General features: G+C 32.7%; 1 protein-coding gene across 1 annotated transcript; it reads left to right on the top strand.

Moving 5' to 3' along the window:
• Nucleotides 1-980: 980 nt before the first annotated feature.
• LOC125050527 (acetylcholine receptor subunit alpha-like 2) lies at nt 981-23,783 on the top strand. The gene is made up of 8 exons (XM_047650430.1): nt 981-1,308; nt 6,109-6,153; nt 7,365-7,474; nt 13,209-13,389; nt 14,028-14,181; nt 19,273-19,843; nt 21,028-21,220; nt 22,110-23,783. Exons 1-8 carry the CDS (start codon nt 1,129-1,131, stop codon nt 22,305-22,307), a joined length of 1,632 nt encoding a protein of 543 aa, XP_047506386.1. The 5' UTR covers nt 981-1,128; the 3' UTR covers nt 22,308-23,783.
• Nucleotides 23,784-24,019: the final 236 nt, after the last annotated feature.

The raw sequence follows: 24,019 nt of genomic DNA, 5'->3' as shown, positions 1-24,019 counted from the left end.
AATGATTTTACGATTTGGCATTCTGATAAAGAGGGAGCTTGTAGTTTATTGCATTACACGATCTTTTCAAAAACAGTCTCCCTTTCACATGTTAGGATACAGTTCAGAACGTTTTTTTAGGTATAGGTATATAGGTAGCAATATCTACCGAAGTGTAGTAATATCCTATAAGCTAACGCTTATATTGTTTCGTAATCTCATAACCGCTATTATGTTCCACGCTACGAAATGCTACACGCTCAAGTGGCGCATTAAGACTTTAGATGTATCAGTCTAATAGTATTTAAACTGAGGAAAAATGGTAACATTATAGAATATCTAATATAACAACAACAAAGATAATGTTTTCTTGTATACCATTTTCCCCATATTAATTAGCACGGAAGATGGTCACGCATTTTAGGACTATGCTTAGCCAAAACAAACGCCATCTATTGGATGTTAAATGAAATCCTACACGCACTTTGTTTAGAAGGGAAAACCAACGCGCGTGCGTACACATCGATCGACAGAATAAACATAATTAATAATGCATTTTATTATACAAACAACATATTTACCATGAGTAAATTACAGAAAATATTTCATATACCATGTAATCAATTCTTGTTCTAGTTGTTTGTTATGATTTCAGACAACATCAAAAGATTTTAAGCGTCAACTAAAAATAATATGAATTTTAAGATAATGTTGAATTAAAAAACATTATCAGCTAGTAGGTAGCATTTTTAATAATACTTGGAAATAATCTAAATTAATTCAAATATTAATTGAACTATGGCCGCTTAGTTTGTATATAAATCCCAGTTTCTACATGTTATCTTATGAACAATACAATAGTTATTGAGTACTACATAGGTCTACTGCTTAAAAATTCCCGTGTGGTAATAATAATATTACTCCTGTGCCTACTCTCCTCTGTGCAACGGAGTTTGCGCATATAGCAATTTATTGATGCCAAAACTAACCAGTAGGGGCGCTGTTGTCGCGCACGCTCGTAGGGCGGAGCTGTCAATTTTGAGAAAAATAATAATTTTCTTACGGGAAAACGCGAAAAAATTGTATAATTTCTGTTAGAATTATTGTCGTTCTAAATTTAAAAATTATGGTGATCCAGTGATATTGAAAATGAAGTTAGTTTTCCTTGTATTTTTCTTTGCCCTGGATGTTTGTTTTGCAAATCCCGACGCGAAGAGGCTGTATGATGATTTGCTCAGTAACTATAATAGACTAATTCGGCCGGTGGACAAAACTAATAACACTGTACTCGTGAAACTTGGCTTACGATTGTCACAACTGATAGATTTGGTAAGTTTCTTTTGTGATTTTTTTAGAGTGAAATATCATAAGTATTTACCCTACGAATTAAATTGGAAATGCCTGAACTTAATTAAAATAACGAATAGCTAAACCGGCACGTTGTGTTGCCATACAAATTATATCTATAACTATTAAAAAATGGGAGTCGGTGGTAGAAGGGTGAAAATTATTAGTCATGTATTTTTAATGTCAAACACCTACATACCTTTTTTTTCCGAGGTTGAAATGCATTAGCGCATCCCCTGCTCTTAAAAGTTGCAGGGGTATGTGGGACTTGACCCACGCCAAAATTCAGAGACTGGGTGAGCAATACCCACTAAAACCACCTCGAGTTGTTCCTACAAAGTCGCGTTACAGAGGCTTCGGGGTCGCTGTCGCATACAGGGACAAACACCTACATACCTAATACCTACACAAAAAATTATAATAATCGATTTTATATGTATAGATAATCTTGTAAATTATGGTATATAATTTCGTCAATCCCAAAATAATTAGAGTACCTATGTTAAACAGAGACCTTTACATGTGGCTTAGTTTTTACAAAAACAAAATATCTACAAATGAATATTTTTACAATTGGTAACTTTGACTTTTTATTCTACGGTGGAATTACTTTTGAGGGTAGTAGTGTGTATCGCCCTGATACCTTAAAAATAATTAAAACCTCTATCAAATATTGAGTGAATATTTTAGGTTTAAAACCTTACTCTGAAATGCATAAATCTGATCTTAGATACATACTGAAAAACTAAATTCGTTTTGTGTTACAATTACATATTCCACAAAACTATTATCCTAGATATCTTTATTATTGACTATTCCTTTTATTGTTCGTCAATCTATTTAGTAAATAAATGGTCTTCCTGAAACAGAGAGCATGGCACAGTGAAATGTACACAGTGTTTAATATGTATGACGCGGTGCCACTGAAATGAACCGGCTACACTCTGTAAGGGCCCTTTGTTAACATTCTTTGCGCAACACTTAACATTCCGCCCGTATCACTAAATTGTGACGTTGAATCGTTACTTTGGCCTTAGATCTTTAAGAGTTATATAATACATTTTATATTGTCCTTAAGTAAAATAACATACAACAACTCCAAAACTATTTTAAATAGATAGTTTTGGATCATTGCTGAAAAAGTTCTTTGTCGTTCATGTAGAGATAATGGTTTGTTACACTATTCAGAAAAATCTAATAAATTCACAGTAATATCTATATAAGGTTGGTTCGTTGTAGTTGCTTGTAAGAGATTGCTCGACAGTGATGAGGCCGCGCTCCTTTTCATTTAAATATTTCAATTGTATTATATATAATATATATATATCAACTACTCAAGTCCGATTTACTAGGGAATGAAACTACATTGCTTAATATCACAGTTATATTTAGATTACGCAATTATATTTTTTATGAATGTGGCAGCAGACGAACATACAGATAAAATCTTGTCAAACTCGTGTTATACCATATTTTTTTTATTATACTTATAACATATTTTTTTGTTATAAATATTACACTTCCAATTTTACATTTTACTATTATTTACTAGTAACACAGCGGATTATTCTGATTTATATCTCTATATATATAAAATTCTCGTGTCACAATGTTCGTTCCCATACTCCTCCGAACGGCTCGACCGAGTCTTATGAAAGTTCGTATGCATATTAAGTCTGAGAATCAGCTACTATCTTTCAAACCCCTAAATGTTAAGGTAACCACCCAAATTTTTATTATTGTAGATAGTTATTTTTATGGAATAAAAAAAATGTTTCCTAGAAATAATATACATGGCGAAGCAAACGTTTGCCTGGTCAGCTAGTTATATATACTATATTCATAGAAAAATTAATTGGATCTTGTAAAAGTTTTTATGTGTCTAATCTGGTTGTTAAACGCCCCTTAGTTAGGCTAATGTTATTCAAATACATTAAAACCGAAACAATTATGTAACGAAGCTTAAGTCAAGTTCGTCGATGGCACTTTACTGATTGGACGCTCGAGAAATGTTTGTTTTGACATCGGGAGTTCTATATTTAGATTTGCGTCTCTTACGAAAATTTTATAATTTTTTATCGAATTTACAACGGTAGCTTATTTATCCTTCTATGAGCATGTTATGAGACAGCAGAGCGAGAGAGGGAACGCTTTAGGACGAATCCTAGGGGTAGAAGACGGGGAGTAAATAGGAGAAGAGATGCCCATCTCCTACCTCCTATATAGTGTATACTGCATCGGAGGTCTTGGAGTAACATGCCGTTGAGGTCCCGGTAGAATGAGACAGCGACCCCGGAGTCTCAGAAACGCAGCTTTGTAGGAACTATTCGAGGTGGTTTTAGTGGGTATTGCTCACCCAGTCTCTGAGTAGCAGAGATTTTGGAAAAATTAAATGAAAAGAGCAAAATTACTTTTTTTTACTCGTACTACTAGCAGACCGGCCAAGCGTTGCTGTGGCTAAGGTTTTTGTAATCTTACATAGTAGCAAACTATTCAAGGGAAACGGTAGGAGAACACCAGTCATGGGGACCACCATGCTTTTTTGGTGGTTATGTTATTAAATTGTTTGGTGGTTATGTCAGCTTCATCTGTTAGAATTGTGACTATCAAATAATAAACAAATATTTTGCATTTAAATAAAAAACTGTTTTGACCGTATTATTATAAATTTACAACTATTTAACTTTACTTGTATTTATTTCCCCGGAGTTGGTATCGACTAAAAGATGGAGGGTTTGGAGGGTTTAGTCGATACCAACTCCGGGGAAATAAATACAGATAATGTAACTTTCTCAGCAGCTGTGATACTTTTTGACATTCAACATCTTGTGTCTTCAGTCACCGTGACCACGCACGCTATAAAGCACGCTAAACGTCGGATAAATTTAAAATTATGTTAAATAGTTGTACATTTATAATAATACATAACTTCAATCCGGTCAAAACAGTTTTTTATTTAAATGTATAAAAGTTATGTCAATCAAAGACAATACTAAATATTTTGCAATAAAATAATATTGCGGGTATAAAAATTGAGATGTAAGCTATCCTATCTTTTAAGTTGGATCAAACTATACACGGTGTGCAAATTTGATTGATATCGGTTCGGTAGCTTAGGAGTCCATAGCGGACGAACAACGTGACACGTAATTTATAAATATTAAGATGTAAAGAATATGTTTATTTCGTTGATTTTATTAAAATGCTTTAAATAAATAGTAAACATACATCGATAAGAATCTTATTTTGTATAAACACAGATACCCTTGTTATAGTTAAATAAAATTATTCTAATCTTCTAAATATTTAACATCGACAACATATTGGATTATTTTAATATAAATCTTAATACCATCAAGACAATTTTTAAGAAAAATAATTCCTTCATCCAGATGTTTACGATAAATGAAAGATGTAAGCGCCGAGTCATGAAAGTGTGGTTGTTACTGGATTGTGGCAACCATTAATATTGTAGTCAAAATGTATCACTGTCAGTCTGGACACGTATGGACGTAGAAAGGGTTATTTCACGTCAAAGCTTTTTGATATGGATATCCGCTTTATTAAATGAGGATATACGTATAAATTAGTGAACAACTTGGTTGCAGCTTTACTTTAGAATATTTTCACTGGCTTTGCCTTGCTGGGCATTCATTTATCAATATATTTTAAGGTAAATAGCCTTTGTAACTCTGGAATAATGTAGCATTCTATTGGTGAAAGATTCTTTGAATTGGTTTAAGTTTTCGAGTTTATTCGTCACAAACATCTTAAATAACAAATTAAAATTTTGTGCTTGTACAGTAAACCTGTTAAAGAACAGAAAATAAACTTATATAATCATTATCATCATTATAGTTATAATACAAAACAGTTGTATTATAACTATAATGAAGTATGGGATACATAACAATAGTACGAATAAACATCCGACTCACAACACTTTATAATGTTGACATTTATTTATACGCATACCATGAAACATTTTTGTTCAAAGGATGCCCGTCCCATAACATGATTACATTAAGCCAACGTATATATATGTTTATATTAATTTTGATGGCCCGGGGTATTTTTGGCACAAACCCAAGTCAAGATCGATGAAATAGGGAACCAAAAAGTCATAACTGCGACCGAGTTAAGTAACCTACTTTTTCTGTTGTTAAATTTTATCGTAGTTTTCCTAGGATTTTTGGATATCAATGAATTTATACCTTATCGTTGTTGATTTGTATGCTTTCGTCAGAATATACTAAGATTTTTATTTACATGATTCATGCGTCTTCTATTATAATCAAGAGTTCTCGGGTTGAAATCCCAGATAGGTCTTATAATATGAAAATTATTTTTCACTTACACTAGAGAAATCGTAAATGTTAGTTTCACATTTACTTAGTACACAACTCTTACCTGTAACTGTCTATATATTAAATACGATAATAATAATAAAGCCACTTTAATTCCATACTATAAGAAATTACATATTAAATGGGTGTTAGTTTTGTTGTTAGTCTATGTAAGTTATGGTTATTTCCTTTACTTCGTGTGTGTAAAACCCTCCGCCTGAACTTTCCATTTGGACCTGGTCTTTGCTTCCTCTAGCCATTTCTCCCCAGAAACCTTAATTATGTCGAAAGCCCTTCGCTTTTGAGGTCTTCTCACGACTCTTCTCCTGAGGGTCCCTCCAGCGGTTGGCTTCGACGTTCAATCATTTATCTGTACACAGAAAAAATTAAACAATGTTAAATACGATACAATATTGATTGTTTATTTCTTTCACAGAATCTGAAGGATCAAATTCTCACAACAAACGTATGGTTGGAACATGTGAGTATATAGAAACTAACTTAAGTTGCAACTGGTGATAAAAGTTTCAAATTAATATTATTTAAATTAGGAATTTTGGGATATATTTCAAGTCGCAAGTCCTTATGAGGCATAGGACATTATTCTATTTCATTGATTTAAGGCAATGAGGTGAACTCCTGTGCCTACTTGGTAGGCAACTCAAACAAGTTTCGCAAGAAGTTGTAATGCTTCCGAGATATTAACCAAAGGATGTATTTTGTATGAAGCATAAATAAAAAAGTTACTTCTCTTCATCTTTTAAAAAAAATATCTAAATTATATTAATATATAAAGTATTAATATATTTTTCATTATACCTAGCCATCCTTTGAAAATATCAGGTTTACAATTATTTCTTCGTCATTGTAGAAGTGGAATCTTTAATAAAACTTTTTAACAGAAACGTTTCTAGTGCTTAACGGCAGCCGCGTCATCAAAGTCAGCTAAAGTTATGTAAATTATGTAATAACTGAATTTACCCGAATTATATCCATGCAGTTAAAGAATTTTTTTTGCAATATGTACTTAGCACTAGCTTAAATCATCAGAAAAAAAAACAATTGACAATTTATTAATCAGTATGTTAATTTTTCAAAACCTATCCTCAGCTTATTTGTCTACTATAAAGTTTATTTATAAACAACTTAAGTTTCTGACCCAGTGTAATCTCTACATTGATAAATCAGTCAGCTAGTAGTAGCTAGTTCAATAACAATCCTCCCTAGCTTTTATCTGTTTTCCATTTCTACATTTAAACTTCTGATTTTGTAATTTCTATGACCCTTGGTCTGTGGGGTCCTGCTATAAGGGTTTTTAAGGAAATAGCAAAAAGGTTAGTCGACATAGCAGGAGACTGAAGAGTCGGCAACTACCTCGGACAAAAATTTAGTCTAGCTATTCAAAGGGGGAACGCTGCCAGTATCTTCGGAACCTTGCCTAAAGGGACTCGTTTGTATAATATATTTAAGTTATTATATGTTAAGGTTAGATATTGTTTTTTTCTGTTATTATTTATATAATAACCTTCTAGAAATTTCTATGCTATGACATGTTTTCTTTTATTGTTAGGACTGGGAACTAAAAAAACTAAAAATCCTTATAACATTTATCCAAAACATTTTAGCAAAACACGTTCTTACTATGAGTAGATATATCGCATACAGGGTTTAATGAGGGTGCAAATGTTTTAGGAATGGGAAGATCACAAATTCAAATGGGACCCACTGGAATACGGCGGTGTGACGGAGCTTTATGTGCCGTCCGAGCACATTTGGCTGCCGGATATCGTGCTGTATAATAAGTAAGTATCAAATATACGGTTCGGTTACGGATTTAATTTGGCTGATCTGTAATATTGGAATTGAGAATGCTAAAACAATTCTATAATATCTTAAACGTAGCATTTTATCGATGTCCGTCAATCGGCGAAGGCTTTTAAGAGGTTTTTCAGGTAGGTACTTTTTACCACGCACCATCACTATGTGGAAGCAGATGCCCAGAAAAAAGTGTAATTCTTAAATGGCCAGTAACTTGCGAGCTCTTTGGCTGTGTGAGTGTCCATGGGCATCACAGCATCAGATGGATCTTGCACATTTGCCCAGTTCTTTAAAAAAAATACCATTACGAAATCATCATAATTGTAGAACTAATATTTAAATTCCATTCCATAGTTGTTGACTCTATGATTCTGTGGTATAACGAGTGTTATTATTATTTCAATTCCTTTATTTAATAATTAAGCCATCAATAATCATTTATTACCCAGCCAAAGGTCACCTTCACCATGTATCACATGGATGCTGTTACACACACAGGTGATGCGTGTTATCGATTTTTTAATGTTATGCAGGATTTTTTCTCGATTTTTTCCTTAGCCGTGTATGTGTTTAATCGATTTTTCTATAAGCAATCGATTAAGCTAACGAATATAGTACTAAAAATCGCACGGTGACATTGCTACGACTATTGTTTAGCTATAATACTAAAGCCTAATATTTTATAAGCGATATAATCTCTATAACCCTGGACCTACTACTCACTAATTGGTTTATAACTACACCGGCGAACTCCGAAATAGAACATTCATAATATTAGCCACCAAAATTGCATTGTACTAACTAATCTTGTAATAACTGTTAAAGCTACAGTATCATAGATTAAACTAAATTTTAGATACACATACGATCTCTTTATCATCTTAAAGTTGTTTTTCAGTATTAAGTTATTTTTAAGTAACATGTTTATAGTATTTGATCTACACAAATTCGTACATTGTAGATTAAAAATACAATGAGCAGTGTTAACGGAGACTTGAGCGTGTGACTCCCTGAGTAGCTTCGAACACCGGCTTACCAATGGACCTTTCTGTATGTACCAGACGCTCGTACGGTGAAAGAAAACACAGTGAGGAAATTGGCACAGAAAGCTGATCGCTTATAAAAACAAATAATCTTGAAACAGATAAGGAAATCTGATGCCCAGACCAGTTGTTGTGGCGTCACTTTTTTTTTACTGTTTGCTTATTAATATATAAAAAGTCGTGTTTGTTCGAACACTTAACTCAAGAACGGCTGTAACTTTTGTCATTGTAACGTTGAGTACTCCAATTCGGTGAGAGCAGTGAACTTAATATTTATTTGTTATTAATAATATTTATTAACTGTATTAGTTTCATAATATGATAAATTAAGCAAATCTGTAAAACAACATTCTTTGATTATTATGTGGTATGGTCGCAGGCACCATATATTTGTAAAAGCCGTTTGTCATTTTCTAAACATTTTCAGTGTTACCTTGGTAGATAAGGGTGCCCAACAAAAAACATTTAATTATTGGACAAATTATGTATTATAACCTAAACTTTCACTTAACTTAACTTTCACTCCTACCCACCACCATTTTGAATAGCTATATTAGTACTATAAGAATCTCTATATCATTAAACAACATATGCCGTGTCAGCTAGTCTTATAACAAACCAAGTGACAACAATATAGACTAGACTATAAGAGGTCATTTCTTAATATATCTTACATCTAGCCTTCACATGCAACTAAAAATACTACTATTCAAGCTATTTTTGCCCGGTCCGCGTTTCTACTCCATTCATAAATTCTAAATGGTGTGATGTCAGCGCTGTGACGTCACAAACGTACGCATTGCAGACAGACTACAGAAGACAGTTTATATAGAGTAATAGTTACATAGTGGTATTTTATACATATTTATAAGCTAACTTCGAAGTAAATAGTTCCTGTTTAATTAAACCAAATATAATTTTTATACATTATTAGAAACCGTCACACACACATTTGTCGACTGTTAATCTAAATATAGAAAACAAAGTCGTGTTAGTTACACCACTTATAACTCAAGATCGGCTGGACCGATGTCAGTTATCTCTTTTTTAAGTAATAAAATATCGAAAAAGTTATCGAATAAATAAATAAATTAAATAATTTTACGAATGCAAACAGCATGTGGTGCCATCTGTTGACAAAACTACGCATCATTTTACATTGAATTCGTGTCAGTTCAAGAAGAGAGAGAGCTCTCTCTCTAGCGAGAGAAGAGGCCTAATGTGTAAAACTGCCATTCTTCTTTCGCAATGGCAAGCAATTAAACATTTCTGTATTTGCAAAAAAGGTGTATTAATGTTATTACCTTAAGGAAATCGAAAATTAAGTTTAACTAAAGGTAACACGATATTATTAGACTGTTATATGTTATATGTTAGGCGGATCGAAGTTAGCCGGGTCAGCTAGTCTATAATAAATTTCGATCCTTAATGTTACATTTTAGATTACTAAAAAAATTAATGTATTTAAATCTTTATATAATATTTTAGTAACCATTGTAAGTTACAATTTCATTTAACCATCGATGAGGGGAGTATCCTGATGTACGGGTATCCAGACTTAGTTCAGGGGCTCCAATACTTGCTAAAACAGTGTAATTTATTGAATAAATTTTGAATAAAGAAAGAAAATGACCGTTATGCCAATGGCATGGTAAAATAGCCTCTCGTGTACAGCCATAATTTAGAAACAGGCGTGTCGAACTACTATTTCATCTTGTCGGATACGGATACGTTCCAGAGACGTATCGGCACTTTAAATTTTACTCTATGATTTTTCGCTTTAGTATTAGATAAATTCCAATAAAAAAATGCCTCAAATGCGCTGAATATTTTTGATTCTTCCTTCATAAGAAAAGGTATTTATTATAAATATATACAAGTAAAAGTAGTAGGTTTAGATTTATAGGTTTTTAGGATTATTATTTTCAAAACAACAGCGTATATATTAAATACTAGGCTTATAACTGCCAGCGCATATGGATCTCGAACTTGGATGGTCCCTAAAGCGCAGCATACAAAACTACAGGTGTGTCAAAGACTGATGGAACGATGTATGATACGGAAGAGAAGAATAGACAAAATAAATAATGTAGCAGATGTCACAATGAAAATAGGCGGGGCACGTGGGAAGAAAAACAGAAAAGTGGAGCAACAAAGAATTAAACTTATGCCAAAGGTATACGCAAAAGAGAAAGAAAATTTAGAAGGTGTATAGACTAGATTAAAGAAACAGCTAATACATGGCACAGTGCAGACAGAAATGGCGAGATTTGGAGGAGGCTTTTGTCAAAAAAGAGCATACAGTTTTCTAGGAATACATGAGATTATATTAATGTAAAGTATCTTAAATAAAAGGCTTTTAACGATACTATTATTATGTAACCTAATAACTAAATATTTAAGTGTTCTATAAATTCCTTACTGAAAAAATAGCGATCGCATTTAACAAATTCTTAACAAAAATATTTCACTCCAAATCGATGCTTAAACTTTCAATCACTGCCCAGTTGATTTGGGTCATGCTCCGAGCGATGGGTTACATTCCCTATCCATGTAAATATTTAGGATAAGAATTCCTTAAGATATAAATCTTTTCCTTATATTCCCCGGGGATCCGAACTCATTTCCGTAGCCAACTTGCATTTTGTTAGTACGACATAAAGTAAAAAGCTTTTAAAGTAGATGGAAAGTTTTAGCTGGAATTATAACTGATATTTTTCATATGTTTTTATATTGTACCTACTATTTGGACTAAAATATTATATAATTTTTTTTTCACTGGGATATCATGGTACATTACGATCTAGTCTAACTTAAGACTAATAAGTAATTTTAACATAAGAAAGTGTCTAATTACACTTAGTCTTTATTAAGAGGATGACACTCTTTTGTTCTGTTATATTTTTTCACATATATCTTTTAAACCCTTAAGTGATAAGGTGTCCACCCCAAAAAAACTTATTTATTTTTAAGTTTTTTTTTTGTTTTTTTATAATACAGCATACAAAAATACATTCAACCCATAATTTTCACCCCTCTACGATCAACTCCTACTTTTTATTTGTTAATTAAAATCTTATGACTTGTATTTCGTTGTTTACGAGTTCATTCCAGAAAACCGAACAGTCTCTGGGTAGCATAGCCAAATTTTGTATGTTGGTATGTACTAAGAAGCTAGGCTAGGCATTAAGGAGAAACGAAGCGGGGGTAGCTAGTACTTTTATAAAAATTACCTAAAACAATACTCTATAAAATTTTTGGAAAGAAATATATTTTGTGCGGTAGAATAGTAACGTTTTTTATTGCGCTTACATTTATAACACCTATAACGAGACCTTCATAAAATATACATAGTTGTATGAACCTTACACATCCATTGCCCAAAGATTGCGCAACCCTTTTTCAATAAAATATAAAGAACTACCTCAGCACAAATTTTGGCTAAAACATAATATTACTATAGAATAGTTTATTGATTTATAAACCGTTTTATCGTTTAACTATACATCATAGTGATCGTCTTCCGTGACAATCCCTTCATACTCATCAGAAAGCAACTCGCACGTAAAGGACGACGTATGGACGCAGAAAATCGATTTTAAGTGATAGCATAGAGCGTAAAGCGTTTAAAGGTATTTAGTATTTAGTTTAAGTTCATCTTCTCTTCACTCGTTACTTTATGTATGATTTCAAAACAAAGTATATGGAACTACTAGATATTGTGGTTTAAAGTAATGACATAGAATTGGTATAATATTTATCAGTTTGGTTTGAGTATAACTTTTCACGAAAGGTCCATTTTCAAATGTCACAAATAAATCTTTGCAAGGGCATTGTGGCAACGACGTTTTTGTCACATCTCCCAATACAAACAATTGTTTGTTTGATTATATCCGCTCCTACTTACACCCGACTCTCCGAGCACACAGAGCGTAAGATTGGTCGCACATGCGTCTTCCATTCCATTCTACGTTATGATTAATAGCCGCCTGGTCTGTTCTGACACAACATGATGTATCATTTCCCAACATTTCTTGTCGATATTATCAATTAACTTTACGTGCGTTATGACGTTATATTTTGTTACAGCCTAATAACGTCATATTATCGTTAGGATAATAACATTAAATGAGGCTGATTTATGAGATAATGGATCACTTATGGAGAATGTGTCTATTTTAATAAGTAGAAGTATGTTTGTATGTAAGCTAATTAACATTTAAGATACTTTACGCCTGTATTATATTCCTATTTCCTTTAGACGTTTCAACGTTTAGTTTTGCTAAAGAGTCCTTTCTTTCAATGTTTCCTTTGGAGTCTTGGGCCGTGGATTTCAAGTACTAATTAAAAATTTAAGTTGGCGCTTGGGAGCCAGTACTGATGACCCCAAAGCTGGTGCTTTCCTCGCTCAAAGAAAAATATCGCAATACAGCGAGGTAAAGATGCAGTGCCTCAGTGCCTACCTTTGACAGTGACAAAATTTATTTTAGTTTTCTGTTAATATATTTTAATTATTATTATTATTATTATGTAGGTTAAGATTAATAATAATATAAATACTTTATTAGGCCTTCTATTGTTTTATAATTAGTGATATATTTATTTACTTTTAATTGTAATATTAAGTATTTTAAGACGTACAAGTACATTCTTAAGTGTAATATTTTGTTATTAGCGCCGACGGCGAGTACGTGGTGACAACCATGACAAAGGCTGTACTCCATTACACCGGCAAGGTCCTGTGGACACCACCCGCCATCTTTAAGTCTTCCTGTGAGATCGACGTTCGTTACTTCCCCTTCGATCAGCAGACCTGCTTTTTGAAGTTTGGATCATGGAGTTACGATGGCGATCAAGTGAGTTATTGTAGCTTAAAAAACCAGAAGGTTTTACCTGTATTTTTTTCAGCAACATCTCGTTGAAGCTGTTCATTTTATATCACACATTTTAAAACACAGCTCATATTTCATAATATTTTCATATATGTCTAAATTTGAAAATTTAATACAGTATTTAATTTTTTTGTCATTAAGTTTTATAAACCTGGACTGTTGCAATTACCTATTTTCTAGAACAGATTTGAAGACACAAGCACGGTACCTTTTTTGGTCTGGACATCAGATTTCTGTATCTGTTTCATCATCATTCCAATCTAGGCAAGTAGGTGATCAGGCTCCTGTGTTTGACACACGCCGTCGACTGTTTGGGTCTAAGGCAAGCCGGTTTCCTCACGATGTTTTTGTTCACCGTTTAAACGAGTGTTAAATGCGCACATAGAAAAAAAGTCCATTGGGTCACAGCCGGGGAACGAACCTTCGACCTCAGGGATGAGAATCGCACACTAATCAACTATGCCACGATTAATTTATAATAATGATAATGATTAGTAATAGAACTCGCGTTCAAGGCAAGATAGAACTATGGGTTCATTAATTTTATTTTCTATTTCGAACATTGAGTTCTTGAGTACGAGTTTACAGCATATCTATTTCAGATCGACTTGAAGCACATAAATCAGAAGAAAGGAGATATGGTAGAAGTTGGTATCGATTTACGTGAGTATTATCCATCTGTCGAATGGGATATCCTTGGAGTACCCGCTGAGAGACACGAACGATACTATCCCTGCTGCCAGGAACCATATCCAGGTTTGTGTGTCTTTACACTTACACTTAAAAAAGGGTGCGTGTACTTATGTACGCGCGTAAGAAGTTATACTTCTTTGGCATTATTAAAAATAGTTTTTGATTGCATGCAAATAATTAATTACAATTAAATAATCAAAGACTGGAAAAGGAGTCATTAAAGTCAATAAAGTTCAGTTTACATTTGAAAAATAAATTAAATAAATATTTATTATTATTCTCTTACATTAAACAAATAAAACACTATTTATCTTTAAAACATTTTTATTTCATTATACTATTTATTTTTAAGTGACTCTAATGTCTTCATCAGAATTTTGGTTTGTAATTTTAAATTAATCATTACTTGGTTGTGCATCTACGAGGCTTCTCCAAAACTAAAACTACTACTTGCTTCTGCAACAAATAAGAGAATATTAATTTAAGCTCTGTCCATGCAAAACTTAAATTTTTTTATAATTCATATTATAAAATTTTTAACACATTTATATTAATATAATTATATAAATGTGTTAATAATATAATTTGTAGCACATGCTACAGACCTGGATAGCAACTTTCTTTTATTCTATTTAGAGATAGAGATAATTTAAATATGATACCGGTGTCTTCCTTGTAGGTTTCTTTGGAGTTGTTTGGGGATTCTTGTTGTTCAATTCGACATGATTTTCTTTAACCTTTCTTTAATCCTACAAAATAATGAAATTGTTAAGTTATGTTGTCACTGTTGTGCACACCTTTGTTTGGCTTTTTTAGTATTCAAGTTATGTCAAAACTGATTTATTACCTTGTCATTGTTGGCTTTATTTGCTTTTGGGATATCAATTGTTTCCAAAATGATTTTATTTGTAATATCCTGAAATATATAAATAACATCTATCTATTAATTTAAGTATCATGGTGAGTGGTTCGCACTCAGGTATTAAGGTGTATTATACCCACTGTCCATTATAAGTGGGAATGGGCTCACTTCTGGCTGGACAGAGTTTCGGTACTACAAGTGCAACATGGATGTTTTGAGGTATTACAATATCTCTAACTACCCTGTAGGGGATATAAAGTACTGTTGTGAGCATATACCTATGCTTGAAAGGTTGAACCTTGAACATCACCATACATCATATTTATAATTAACATTCCTACCTCGACACCATCACAATCAAATTCATCGAAATCTACTTCAAACCGTTACGGTATCATCTCTGCCATATCCATTGTGTCTCGAGAAGGTGATGGTGGCTTTGTTCCACCTCCAGTTTTTGTATTCAATTTAGTGCACTTCCACTGATTCATCAATTGTTTTTTGTATCTTGTCCTTATATTTGCTAGATTAAATCTGAAAAATTACATGTTTTGATTAAATAATGTGGTCATTTTTTTGAGATGCAGGTACTTATTAAAATGTTTACTTCTCTGTTATTTCGCTCCAAGCCTTCATTTTCTCCTTATTAGTATTCGTGCTTAAATCTTTGTTCTCAATTATTGATATATAGGGTCGTAGAATATTTCTAAAAAGTTGCTGTAACAAACGCAATAAACAAAAGCAATGAATAGTGGTTCATGTTTCAGTTTTAATCAACAATAATACTCGATAATACATACGGATAGTTAACCTCAATTGTATTGAAGCACTCAGGAAGGTTGGCACAGTTTTTTCACAAATATTTTATCATATTAATTAGTATTGATTTAGATATTCAATTTAAATCATTTATTTTAAACAATAATTAAAACTCCTATATTTGTTTAAAAGGTAAATGTCATTGTCAGATGTCATGGTCATTCAAAATTCTTGTTAAGCTGCTAAGCTAAGAAATAGAATATGCGTGATGTTAGCTTCACGCATATTCTATTTCTTTTTACTTGTAGATTGTCTTATTCCCATCTCGCTCGCGCACGCTATATCACACTGCCAATTTTGTGTCACAGGTGCGCGCGCATCGTAAAATTTCACTCTCATCAATTTTTCATAACGCGCCTAAAGAAGTACAACTTCAAAAATTAAATTATGTATGGCAGAACGCAACTGATTTAAGAAGGAGATTGAATCAATTTAGGAAGCTTTCTGCTAACCCATATTTAAGTATTCGTTAACCTTAATAAATGACTATGAGTAACACCTGACATAAAAACTATAGTTATTGAATAAGTCGAAACTTGTCTATTTTAAAATAGTAGTATCGTGACAATTCGCAAGTTTTACTACGATATAATTTGCGTGTTAATTACAATATATTAGTACTTTAATATACATATGAATGTTTGTATATTTATCAATGGCATTATGCTCCATACTTGCACTATATATATTATTCTATAAATCCATTCAGATAATAACGATGGAAGGATAATGTAAAAATTAAAACGTACTTTTAAAAAAGCAACGCTACGCAGCTGAAAATTATAAAGTAACATTCAGTGTATTACGCACGGCTGGATATTTATTTTATTAAATATGTAACATATACATGCTAACGCATTGTTGATATTTATTTCTATACAATAGTAGTTCATCACATTACTTTATTGTCAATAGTCCACAGCAAACGATATATAGAGATTTTTATTAGTTTCACTTTAGGTTATTTTATTATCGTCGTTTTCATATGGATCCCCAACTTTTTTCAAAATATTCTATATATATAACCTACATATAATATATACCATATAGCCTATATTCAACAGGGGCAGTGTTGGCCCAGTGGCTTTAGCTTGTGACTCTCATTCCTGAGGTCGTAGCTTCGATCCCCGGCTGTGCACCAATGGACTTTTTTTCTATGTGCATATTAAACATTCACTCGGACGGTGAAGGAAAACATCGTGAGGAAACCGGCATATCTTAGTCCCAAAAAGTTAACGGCGTGTGTCAGGCACAGGAGGCTGATCACCTACGTGCCTGTTAGATTGATAGATGACCATGAAACAGATTCAGACATCTGAGGGCCACACCTAAAAAAGTTGTAGCGCCACTGATTATTACTACCTTCAACAGGAATAATGTAGGATTGTTATCATGACAGAATTTTTCAAATCAGTTCCATAGATTTGAAGAATTCTCGATATGGTCATTTGATATAAAAAAAATTAAATCTCTCTTTCTTTAGTGTGGATTAAATATTTACCGAAGAATCACGAATTTTAAGTTTAGAATCCTATAAAGACGTATCACGATCATAAGAAATCCGAGCAACGGCTAATCTTGGGTGTAAATTGCGTCGACGACTCTTATCTACCCTAAATAACCATAGCTCGCAGGTTACCCTTGTTTTGCTAATACCCACAAAGAGCACTTAGCTTGCGTACCGCGTGAATACTGATAGCGGACTGATTAATGTCAGTTGTTTCACCTTAAAGAAAAACATATTTCACCTTTTGGAATTCTTTTCGGTCTTTTGTTTTTATGTGAATGGGTATCCTTTATTTCGATAGTGGTAGGAACTAAGTCGAAAGATATTTGTGGGGCTGTTTTACCGGGCCAGTGGGATTTGTATTGTTTTATTCCTAACTACCCGGCGAACTTCGTTCCGCCTGACAGTCTATTAATATCGTGTTAACTTTAGTTAAACTTAATTTAGGACTTCATTAAGGTAATAAACATTAATACAACGTTTTTTTGCAAATACAGAAATGTTTTATTGCTCGCCATTGCGAAAAAAGAATTGCAGTTTTACACATTAGGCCTCTTCTCTCTTGCGCCAATATTGCGATACTGCATGTTTAAGCACTTTCTGATATACAACATTTTTTGTTTTGTTATCCGGCGCAAGAACAAAGTGATAGGTTTCTTTTACATGCGTAATTTTGTCAACAGATGGCACCACATGCTGTTTGCATTCGTAAAATTAATTAATTTATATATTTTTCTTCTTGACTTTGTTTTATATATTTAGATTGTTTATAGCCAAGTAAACCGAGGCATTTTTTTACCCGATATACCGGTTTACTTCCAATGTTTTTTTTATATTAAAATAGTAAAAAATCTATTGATTATTCCGGAGTTAAAATGACCCTAGGATTGAGAATTAGACGCGTAACTTAGTAGGTAAGAAATTATTTATTTCAAATATATATTTAGACACTTATACATGTTTTAGGAGGCTTTAACAGGTGTATGCATTATTTAAAAAGACGTCTATTTATAAATCTCATCAAGCATATAATGAATTCCGCTCTTAATTTAACGAAAAAAGTTGGGTGTCTCCAGAGAATCGTTTGCGAAATGAAGGGGTACAAAATGCGTGATTATGGAGTCTGAAAGGCTTTTATCTGACGCAGATTTTATAAATGTGTGTTTAATTAAATTTTCTATTAATACCTTGTTGTCAAACAAAACTTTTTGTAGACGACAAGCTGAATGAGTTACTAACATTTTGAGTATTTTAGTATATAGTAATAATATATCGAATATATATTAAAACCTAAACATAACAATCAAATAAGAAAGATAGTGCCGGCGACCCCAGAGCTGGTGCTTTCCTCGCTCAATGAATAAGTATAGCAACGAGGAAATACTGTCAGCGTTAAAGTTACACTGCCACAGGGACCAAACTCTTTAAATTTGTTTAAACAATTTTTTATTACTTTTTAATTATTTTTTTTATTACTATGTAGGTTAAGAAAATTGTAAATGCTGTATATAGTAATAATTAGCTTTAAATATTTTTTTTTGAACATAATTAGTAAACTTCTGCGATTACATATTAATTAGAAAATAATTTGCGTATGTGTACTACAAACGCAAATTATTACATACATATTGTGGAGAAGGATGATGTACTGTTCCTCACCTAAATGGAAGATCATTGAACAGTATAACCTGGCCTGCCCGAAGGCTCTACTGGCTAAGTTCGAGAAATTGTATATATCCTTAGCGGCCATAAACTTCGTTAGAGCGGTTTGGGGTATGACGTCATCACTCATTGTACAAAATACCATAACACAGTAGAAATAAAACAAACAAAAATTTGCTATTGCATCAATAGGTATACGTATATTAAGAAAAATTGGCCAAGACAAATTTAAACTGGTTTTAGTCAATTTTCCTCAGGAGAACTTAAAGTAAAAATAATCACTTAAACAATTTATTTTTTTCAGATATTTTCTTCAACATAACTCTCAGAAGGAAAACTTTATTCTACACTGTAAACCTCATCGTACCGTGCGTGGGCATTTCATATCTATCTGTCCTTGTCTTTTACCTACCAGCGGATTCGGGAGAAAAGATTGCATTGAGTATATCCATCCTTCTCTCCCAGACTATGTTCTTCTTACTGATATCAGAGATCATACCTTCTACTTCACTTGCTTTACCGCTCTTGGGAAAGTATCTTCTATTTACAATGTTGCTGGTAGGTCTATCAGTCGTGATCACTATAATAATATTGAATGTCCACTACCGAAAGCCGAGTACACATGAAATGGCGCCTTGGGTTAGAACTTTCTTCATAACGATGCTACCTAAATTACTGCTTATGCGGGTACCGAAGGATTTGCTAAGAGATCTAGCAGCGCAGAAGATTATTGGGCGCGGTAAGAAGAAGAACAAATTCAAGGATGCGCTTGCGGCAGTTGAAAGAACACATTCGAATTCTTCCAGCCCTGATTCCTTACGTCATCATTTGCCAGGAGGCTGTAATGGTCTTCATTCCACAACTGCTACTAATAGGTAAGACACGGTTATTATTTATTGGCCAGTTATTTTTATTAGAATATGAATAAAAACCTATCTAGACCAAAAACCAGGGGCACTTCAACTCTTGGTCTCACATTTCTGTATGTTTCGTGAACATTTTTTTTCTTCTAACAGACACTTTCTTCCAATAATATCTAAACCTATCAGGTAATCAGCCACCTGTGCCATACACACGACGTTGACTTTTTATGTCTCTGAAATGCCGGATTTTTCTTTTATCCTTCAAATACCATAGGATATTTTCGTATACCGTACTAGAGAGAGTTAAATGCGCACATAGTAAAGTACATTGGTGCACAGCCAGGGTTCGAACCTATTACCGTGCTACAATTTTCCAGCCACTAGGCCACTGCTTATCGAATTTCGCCATACTTAAAAAATCCTGTATTCACTAAAAAAGATGCAGATTTGTATCTTTCTCTGCCCTCTTGTATGGTTACGGTACATATTATACTTCTTCTGTTTTAAATGTTTGAACCACAATCACCATACATCAAAGACTTCTTTCTTTAAAACTCATTTATTTAGTTATACTTGTTTTGCCGCGTTAGGGAAAAATGATGAGTGTCAATTTATACGATGCGCGCGCACACCGTCACAAGAAACCGACACCGTGAAGTTAGCTTTAGTCAACATTTTAGTTTTTTCTACAAAAGTGGAATAAGTATATTTAGAATAACATAAAATTTTTGAAAAGATTTTTATCTTATTACTCAAAAGAAGTATAACTTCTAATGCGTGTACATAAGTACACACACGCTTTACACGCTTTTTATTAGCTTCACCTGTATGTATGTATGTATGTATGTAACCGACTCCTTCGGACTCGATTTTGACCCACTTCTAACGGACAGATTTAATTCAAACTTTGCGCGCCTGTCAAAGATCGATGACAATGCAATAATCCGAAAAAAAATGGCGCTCTGTGTTATATTTTTCGTCTATCGAGCAACCCACGCTTTTTCACAAAAGTACTGGTATTATTTTTTGTTCATTACCATTTTCAGCCTAAATTAGGAATTATTTTTCACTTTTTAGTTTGATGTGCTTTAAAAGCGTGTGTTCTAGTTTTTTTAAACTATTATTTATTTTTTATTTATTTATTTACATTACATACGTAAACGTATTCATCAGTGACTAAAAAATATTACTTATAGATTCAGTGGTCTGGTTGGAGCTCTTGGAAGCCTTGGTGCTGGTTACAACGGTCTACCATCAGTTATGTCTGGTCTAGATGATTCACTAAGTGACATCACGCCACGGAAGAAGTACCCATTTGAATTGGAGAAGGCCATCCACAACGTAATGTTTATTCAACATCACATGCAAAGACAGGACGAATTTAACGCGGTAAGTAAAAATGTTTTCCTATTTTAGCTAAAAAAAGGGTGCGTGTACTTATGTACGCGCGTAAGAAGTTATACTTCTTTGGCATTATTAAAAACTAGCCGTTTCGCGCCCGCTTTGCTGGACGAATTAAAATAAATTTTATGTTTCATTATTTTATTTTTTTTTCATATTTTTATTATTCTTCTTTTTAACTTCCCGCTAAGAAAATTGAAATATTTCGAAAATCGAGTTTTTAACAGATGTTGACGTTTTGCGGTTCTAGGAAGCCTCTTTTGTTCATAAAAGTAAAACAGAAATAAAAAAATGAAGGAACGTTGGAATTAAACTAAAATAAGCCATAAACCATCTAGGAAAAATTTCGCATCGAATGGTGGTAGTTTCATGTCGATACGATCAGTGGTTTAGGCGTGATTGAGCCTCAAACGAAGACCATTTTCATTAAATATATATAGATAGTTAATTAAGTACAATTAAATACTCAAAGACTGGAAAAGGAGTCATTATGGTCAATAAAGTTCAGTTTACATTTGAAAAATTAAATAAATAAATATTTATTATTATTCTCTTACATTAAGTGTAACATAAATTATATTATTATTTGAATGTTGTTTTTAAATTATGTCCAATGCCGTAGTATCTTCCGTGGGCAACTTCATACTGATAATTTTGTGTAACGGTGCGCGCGCATCGTAAAATTTCACTCTTATAAATTTTTCATAACGCGCCTAAAGAAGTATAACTTCAAAAATATAGTATATAAATGTAATGAATTCTGTGTATGATTCAGGCACATTTAACTTCGTTTTACTATATAAATTTGTTGTTTTTAATGACTAGAAATTTCAGATTTTATAGTACGTTTAGCAATCTAATAATATTTATTCTACAGGAAGATCAAGACTGGGGATTTGTGGCTATGGTACTTGACCGGCTGTTTCTCTGGATTTTTACCATAGCATCAATAGTTGGCACCTTCGCCATTCTCTGTGAGGCTCCTTCACTTTACGATGACACCAAACCAATTGACATGGTGCTGTCATCCGTCGCACAGCAGCAATTTCTACCGGTTGAGAGTGGTGGTTCTTAAAAAAACAAAAGTTATAAGCACACATAAGTACTTAGGTATATGTTACTAGGATTGTAGACATGATGGGAGTTTATATCTATTCAATTAATCTGATGATAAACAACCATATTTGTTATTTGATGTTTCGGTAACGAATAATAAAATTTTGCCCCCTTATTTTAAATTTCAATATATATATATATATCATTGTTTATAATTTAATCCCATCTATTTATGTAATATATCGTAATAATGTAATCATCTAAGCCAAAGAGGCTGTGAGTTTTATAAGATTAAACTAAGACTTCGACTTAGATTAGATTTCATAGTTTAGCTGGAAACAACTGTTGAAACGTATGACGGTGGTGGCTTATTGTTAGTTAAATTTATATTCTTCCAATCACGTGATTATAATGTCGATTGTAATTTATTAGAATACGATACGTATTCTGTCGACCCACGGATAGTTTTTGGTACCATTAATAAAACTCGAAGACGTAATTAATCACAGAGTAACTACACTGAATCTTAACCTAAGTGGATTACAATAATAGGGTGGTGACAATGGATCTATAATAAATGTGAAAACGAGTGTTGGGGCACTGAAGTTCCATTATATATTGTGTAGGTTACAGTTGCAAGATTCAACTAATTATTATGATTGGGTTATAGAATATGAAGATTTTTTATTTATATATTTGTAATATTAAAACACTCTCGTCACATGTTGAAAAGAACGTAATTTTTCATTAATTTACGTGTTTTATGTGGTTAATACGCAATCTGTTGCATATCTTTTTCTTAGACTTTTCAACTGTAAAAAATCCTGTCTATATATCATAACCGATAAAAATGGGTCCTGAAATGGATATATATGCATATGATTTTACATAATATTTATCCTTATAGTCGTTTTTTATAAGGGAAATGTAATTTAATTCTGCATTTGGAGGATTCTCGTTATATACCATTCTTGTCATATAATAAAGATTACGTAAATAATAAGTACGCCATAGCTATTAATTGAGCGTTAAATGTACGAATATTTGTTGTTTTATCTTTACGTCATAATCACTAAGTCACAAGAAATAAATAAAGATGACAGATTAAAACGAGTTAGGACATTTATAAGATCTGAAAACTTTTTTTAACTGATAGTAATGTGAGTTTATTACATTATTTACATTACATTGGTTGATTAAGTTTAATATAAATGTGTTTTGCTCATATTAGTTAGTACTCAAAAGACAATATTAGTTCTAAACTCCCTTTTTAACCGACTTAACCAAAAAATTGAGGAGTTTTACAGTTTAATGCGTAAGCCTTTTGAAGTGTTGCCAAAATAATCATAATTTGGATATTTGGCTGTGTTAGAATAAGATTTTGACTTTTATTCCAGATCTAATCTATTTAACTCATGTATTATTTTAGGTGTTCCCTTTATGTAATGCCCTACTATTTACTTATATCATATAGAATATAGCTTTTAATTAAATATGTTTTGTTTTATTTTTAATGATACCTGAATGTACCTAATGATATCTAATAGTGAATGAATCGTATTATTATGGTGAGAAAAAGTGTTTTTTTATATAACAGTAGGCAAACGGGCAGGAGGTTCACCTGATGTTAAGTAATACCGCTGCTCATGGACACTCACATTTCCAAATGGCTCGCAAATGCGTTGCCGGCCATTTAAGAAATGGTACGCTCTTTATTTGGAGGACCCTAAG

This window comes from Pieris napi, chromosome 6, assembly GCF_905475465.1.
Source record: "Pieris napi chromosome 6, ilPieNapi1.2, whole genome shotgun sequence".
In the NCBI taxonomy this organism is placed as follows: domain Eukaryota; kingdom Metazoa; phylum Arthropoda; class Insecta; order Lepidoptera; family Pieridae; genus Pieris; species Pieris napi.
This window is presented reverse-complemented; position numbering and strand designations above follow the sequence as displayed.

What these genes read in the sequence shown, in the direction of transcription:
- LOC125050527 (XM_047650430.1), top strand. Translation starts at nt 1,129, where the DNA reads ATGAAGTTAGTTTTCCTTGTATTTTTCTTTGCCCTGGATGTTTGTTTT. An exon ending in TGTCACAACTGATAGATTTG is followed by an intron (nt 1,309 to 6,108) that starts GTAAGTTTCTTT and finishes TTTCTTTCACAG; the next exon opens with AATCTGAAGGATCAAATTCT. An exon ending in GGAGTTACGATGGCGATCAA is followed by an intron (nt 13,390 to 14,027) that starts GTGAGTTATTGT and finishes TATCTATTTCAG; the next exon opens with ATCGACTTGAAGCACATAAA.